Here is a 6361-nt window from a genome sequence, read left to right as displayed (position 1 = left end):
CCCTCCACATTTTCCTCTTTATCCCATTCCCATTAATCTATACCTTATGCCATTCTTGTTAATTTAAACACTTTTCTGTACCCCACCTTATCTTATGCTGCCCTTTTCCTTCTTTATTCCTTTCCCATTAATCTATGTACCTTATCCCACTGCCAAAAATCTACACATCCTTCTGTATCTTATTCTATTTCCTTCCACCTTATTTCTATATAGATTTTAGATGGAGCTATACCCTTCATAGTAAATATGTAATGTTGCCTATTTAATCCATTCCAAATGTGAGGTTTTCAGAACTACAAGCCCTAATGTCACTGTCTTATTCCTCTGCACCTCATTTGTATAACATTATTTTTATCTTTTCCTGGACAGTTTTGCTTTTTAGAATCAAACCATAACTCACTCTGCCTCAATATTTCTTTTTAGTTTCCCAATTACTGATATCAGTCTTAAACATTTGGTTTATGGAAATATTGGAATATGGAAATTTATTGACAATATTTTTTTCATGTGAAAAAAACCAATTGGTCCATGTTAAGTTCTTTGAACTTAATCTTTGATATTGGCTCTTATGTTAAATTTTCTATTAAGTTTGGGTTTGCTTGAGACAAGATTCAGAAAATATGCCAGTTTGTTGAATATCTATTTTTTTGTCATTCAATATTATGGATAATTTTGCTGGATATGATATTTTTGGTTGCAGGCCTAGTTCTTTTGATTACTGGTATATTTAGTTCCAGGACTCGTAGTCTTTTATTGTGGCTGCTGAAAAGTAGTTCCAGTGTACTTCAATTTTTTTCTTTTATCTTGAACATTTGTCTCTTTGATCTGGAAGTTTCAACATTTGATAATTTTCCAGTATGTTTTCCACCTTTAAAAGACAGGAAAAACATCCCACCTAGCAACATCAGGATGGCAGCTACAATAGCCATACTCACCGCATCCCCTATTTCCTGTGTTTCTGGACTGGGAGGGATATGGAAAGTAGCAGGGAAAGTTATACTCTGATTTTTAAACACAGAGTGATAATTCCAGATTACACAAATTAAGATGCAAATCCCAGCAGATATATAAAAGAATCCTCCAATGGTGAATGGATTACATATTGCTGACCTCCGAGGAACTCCCAAGTAAAAGTTCCTTATTGCAATGGTAATAGAGACTTTTCCCATGGCCCCCAGAATGCAAGCAAACAGAAAGATGTTCTGAATAATCCTAAAGTCTTGAGGGAGAAACGTATCATGCTTGATATAAGAGTGGCAAATTTTGCCATTTTTCCCCTGATGAGGAGGATGCAGGCGGGGGCTGTAAAAGCACACTTTCCAGATCCCCACCCAAGTGATGCCAGAAGAGATCATGGAAGATGGGTCCTTCTCTAAATGCCACACCCTCCAATCCATTCGTCCCATGGAGGCAAGTGAGAGGATCCAGCCCACAGTGAGTAGGGCAAAGCTTGAGAGTTGAAGGTTACTCCTAGTGAAATAGGAGCTCATGGCCTGGATAGCTTCAGGAAATATCAGGTAGTTATGGCTGCTGTAAAAATAAACATAGATTACTATTGTACAATATGAACATCTGTAGCAGCTTAGACTGTAATACCATAAACAGAAATAAGGAAATCTAAGAGAAGGGAAGGTTCAGAGGTTGACACAAGTACAGAAGAAGCGTAAAATAGATAATTGAACAAAGTTTATTAAAAAAATGCCAATTATCAGCAACCATATCGAAAGATACTCCAAATCACTAATAGTAACAGATATTCACATTAAAACATCTGTAGGACTTCACATCATATTAATTTAATTAATTAATAATTGAGAATAATTTAAATGAAAGATGGAAACAGTCAATATTGAAATAGGCATAGGAATTCAGGCACAATATTGCAATGCTGATATGAATTCTTTCAACTAGGAAAAATAGCACAATTACATAAAGACACAACATAGGGTAGGGGATAGGACAGTGGACATGCAGTCAGAAAAACTTGAGCTCATATTCTGTCTCAATTCCAATAAACCTGGGATGGAAAATATCATCTGCATCCAGAAAGAGAACTATGGAAACTGATTTTGCATTGAAGCACAGTATTTTCTTTCTGCCCACAGAGACTAGGGCAAAGCTTGAGAGTTGAAGGAAAAATAAAATAAAATAAATGTAAATATAATAAAAATAAATAAAATAAAAAAACAAACTTTGCGTCAGATATTTACTAGCTGTATGACTTCTCAACCTCAGTTTCCATCTTTGTAAAATGAAAGAGGTAGGTCTGATGACTTTAAGGTCCCTTTAGCTCTAAGTCTATAATGTTATAAGAAAAAGTATTAAGCTGTATTCTGGACCTTTTCTTCTTCCAGTTAGTATTTATTCCAGCTCTGTAAAATATTTTTTGATAGCTTAATTGGTATGGCACTGAATAAGTAAATTAATTTGTATAGAATTGTCACTTTTATTATATTGATGAAGCCCATCCATGTATTAAGGGCTAAAAATCTCAGAAACAAATGCAGAAGATTAGAAATATTCAATTCACCCTTTTCAAAACATAATATAATAAAAATTACATTCAATAAAGGACTGTAGAAAGATAGATTAAAAATTATTTGGAAACTAAATAATTTAATCCCAAAGAATTAATGGGTCAAAGAAAAAATCATAGGGAAAATCAATAATTCCATTAAAGAGAATAACAAGACAATGTACAAAAATTTAGGGGATGTAGACAAAACATGTCTTGGAAGAAATTATCTGTAAACGCTAATATCAATAAAAAGAGAGAAAGAATAGATCACTGAATTGAGCATGCAATTTAAAAAGAAAAACTAGAAAAAGAAAAAATTAGAACTCTCCAATTGAACACTAAATTGAAGATCCTAAAAAATCAAATGAGAGATTAATAAAATCGAAAGTTAGAAAACCATTGTTCTAATAAAACTAGGATCAGGTTTTATCTTTAAAAAAACAATTATAAAATAGATAAAACATTAGTTAACGATTTTAAAAAGATCAAATTGTCAATATCAAATATAAAAAAATTAAAGCAATAATCGAAAGTTATTTTGCCCAATTACATGCCAATAAATCTGACATTTGAAGTGAAATGGATGAAGATTTATAAAAATATAAATTATCCAGATTAACAGAAGAAGAAATTGAACATTTAAATAATTTTCCCTATCTCCAAAAAAGAGATTGAGTGGTGATCCAAGATAATTCCAAGAGATTTGAGATAGAAAATGCCATCTGCATCCAGAAAGACTCTATTGAGATGAATGTGGATCAAAGCATAGTATTTTCACCTTTTTTGTTTATTTGCTTCCTTGTTTTATCCTTATGATTTTTTCCTTTTTTGGTTTGATTTTTTTTTTTTTTGCACAATAAGAGAAGTATGGAAATATATTTAAAGGGATTGTACATATATAACCTATATCAAACTGCTTGCTGTCTTGGATGGGGGCGTAAAAGAGGGAGGGAAGGAGGGAGAAAAAAAATTGGACAACAAAATCTTACACAAGTGAATGTTGAAAACTATTTTTACATGTATTTGGAAAAACAAAATACTATTGAGAAAAAAAAAAAAAGGAAGAGAGGCTGAACAAGCTATTTATTGAGCTGCTAAGAAAAAAATCCCCATGACAAATAATACTGCACTGTTTGCCCTTGAAACCCCCAACTTATCCTGTATATTGTAGTCCTTACAGCAGCATGAGAGTCAGTGAAAGATATACAACCAGGAGGGGCTTTAAATGCCAAAGAGAGTTGTTTGTTTCATAACTTTCAAGTAATAGAGAGCTTGAATTGATTGAGCAAGAGAGTGAGATTAAATAAAAGTGAGTCAAATTAAATGGTTTAGGAATATTGTTTTAGCAGTTGTGTGAAGGATGGATTAGAAAAGAGACAAGAAAGAAACCACTTAGAAGGTATTGCAGTAGTTCAAGGGATAGATGGTAGGGGTCTAGATTATGAAGGGTCATATAATTTGAAGGAGGGGGACAAATATGAGAAATGTTATATTATGGAGATAAAACTAACAAGTGAAGGATAAATGAATCATCTCAGTTTTCTTAATATGAGAAGATGTCTGCTGCTAAAGGTGAAATGGAAGACAGTGGTCTGGCAGTTTGAGGAGAGAAGAGGAAGATCCAAAATGGTAATTATAGAGCGCAATACAGAAAGTCAATTAGAAAAGAATAGAAGGTTTGATGTGGTATTGAGAACCTAATTGAGATAGAATAACATCCATTTCCAGTGGACTCAATCATTACAGTTGTAATTTCTTTCAACACTATTCAGCAGCAAGAGCATAGCTGTTTTTAAAAAAATAAAAAGTAGATGTAATGGGCTGAGATTTATTTTCCCCTAACCTGAATTCCTGACTCCGACTGATTTTAAAATATGCGATCTTCACAAGTAGGTAGGTTTGGGATTTGACAAAATATGAGCAATCAAGGAGACAAAAGATTAAGGAATCCAAGAAAGAATAGTTAATATTTAAAGCTAATTATGGGGACAAGACTGAGAAGGTAAAAAAAAAAAAAAAAAAAAAAAGTGAAACCAAATCAGGGATGCTGTCAAGAGAAGTGAAAGAATTGAAAGTTATATTTTAAAATATAAAATGCTTAGACATGGATAAAATTGTTCCTTTTCATTAGAAGCAGACCAACACCAGAATGCTACATTCCTAAAGTACATTGCAATTTGTTAGTATCCTGTATCCTCAATGTTTAGCATATTTTTTTTTTTGTCATTTAGTCCATTTCAGTTGTGTCCAATTCCTTGCGACTCCATTTGGGGTTTTCTTGGCATAGATTCTCAAGTGCTTTGCCATTTCCTTCTCCAAGTCTAAATTTAGAGAGAAGGAAAATAAGACAAACAGGGTGAAGTGACTTAGCTAGGGTCACACAGCCAGTAAAGTGTTTGTGACCAGATTTGAACTCAGGAAGATGAATCTTCCTTATTTCAGGCCAGTACTATACCCATTGAGTCACCTAGCTTCCTACCAAGCACATAGTGAGAACTGAATACTTGGTGACTGATTAGTAAATCTTATGTGTTCAATATTGACTGATTTAGGTTTTTTAATTTAGGTTGGGGTGGGATTTTTTTGAATAATGGTAACATTTTGAAAAAATCTATTTCAAAGAAATTCCAATTCACTGTGACTTTTTTTCTACTTTGTATTTTCAGGAATCATCTTCTGATACTACCTTGTGGATAAGTGAGTGTTCCTCTAGTTTTAATTCTTTGGACTTGCACTAAAATAGATCTAACCTATGTAAGAATGCAAAAAGTTATCAATTGATCATTACCTTGATCAGATCTAATTGCAGAGATGCTCCTCTTCTCCCAAACTGGAGAAAAGAAAAAAAGAAAAACAAGATGTTTATAACAAATGATCCTTGTTAGTAAAGCAAATCCACGCTTTGGCCATATTTGAAAATGTATGTCCTATATGTATTTATCTCTTTCTCATATTATATACTGGGAACCAAAGTCATTTTTTGATTCAACAATCTACTGGGCAATGCACTATAGAATTTTGAAGCATCCTGTCACTGACCTTTTCAAAATGATATAACTCTTAAGCTTTCTCATATAAGTGGTTAAGAATACTCAGTAACAAGCATTGTGAACCACTGTGCAAATGGACAATATGCTTTGTTAGATGGGTCTTTTTCTTAAAAAAGCATCCATCAATCTATAAGAAGAGTATTTTTTACAACATTAAACAAAGGTCGCTATACCTAAACTGATATATTTGTGGCCATTTGTGTATCTTCAGTGGGGACCCAAAGATCAGTGAGAATCAGAAGATGGAAGGTGTGGGATAAGATCTAACATGAAATTAACTGTGTTATTTATGGAAGAGACATTCCAGAGAGCAAAAATGAAAAGATCCTTAGCTTTAGAATGGAACATTGTGGGTTTGGGGGTAGGGAAGGGAGTGCTGGGGTGAGGCACATGGGAATGAGAAAAAACTTTCAATACTGATAGCAAGAAAGACTATGAGCCTGCCACCAAATTTATGGAGGACAAGCAGATGAAATTTAATCTGAATGGCATTTCTTATGGAAGTGGCACATATAGGCCTTATGCCCTAATGAGATTGAAAAATAAGTACTATTTATTTATTTATTTTTGGAGCCCATCCAATCACTTTTATTTTAACTAAAAAAAAAAAAAAAAAGGTCTTAACAAACTTTATTCACTTAGAATAACATTTATAGTAATCAAGGAAGATCCCACAACTTTTGTGACCAGAAGAGACCTTCCACTTTAGGACTTTCAAATTGCTAGATCCTTTTCAGAAAGCTACTTCTGATACAAATAGGAAGATAATTAAAGTTAATCCCAGGTCATTTCT

General features: G+C 33.1%; 1 protein-coding gene across 1 annotated transcript; it reads right to left on the bottom strand.

Annotated features, from left to right (window-relative positions):
• Positions 1-350: 350 nt before the first annotated feature.
• CLDN34 (claudin 34) lies at positions 351-6122 on the bottom strand. The gene is made up of 2 exons (XM_031959010.1): positions 5307-6122; positions 351-1530 (listed from the first exon to the last, which is right to left on the bottom strand). Exon 2 carries the CDS (start codon positions 1488-1490, stop codon positions 786-788), a length of 705 nt encoding a protein of 234 aa, XP_031814870.1. The 5' UTR covers positions 1491-1530; positions 5307-6122; the 3' UTR covers positions 351-785.
• Positions 6123-6361: the final 239 nt, after the last annotated feature.

Source organism: Sarcophilus harrisii, chromosome 3 (assembly GCF_902635505.1).
Source record: "Sarcophilus harrisii chromosome 3, mSarHar1.11, whole genome shotgun sequence".
NCBI classification, from domain to species: domain Eukaryota; kingdom Metazoa; phylum Chordata; class Mammalia; order Dasyuromorphia; family Dasyuridae; genus Sarcophilus; species Sarcophilus harrisii.
This window is presented reverse-complemented; position numbering and strand designations above follow the sequence as displayed.

Bases quoted from the DNA above. Each gene is read 5' to 3' on its own strand.
- CLDN34 (XM_031959010.1), bottom strand. From the start codon at position 1,490: ATGAGCTCCTATTTCACTAGGAGTAACCTTCAACTCTCAAGCTTTGCC.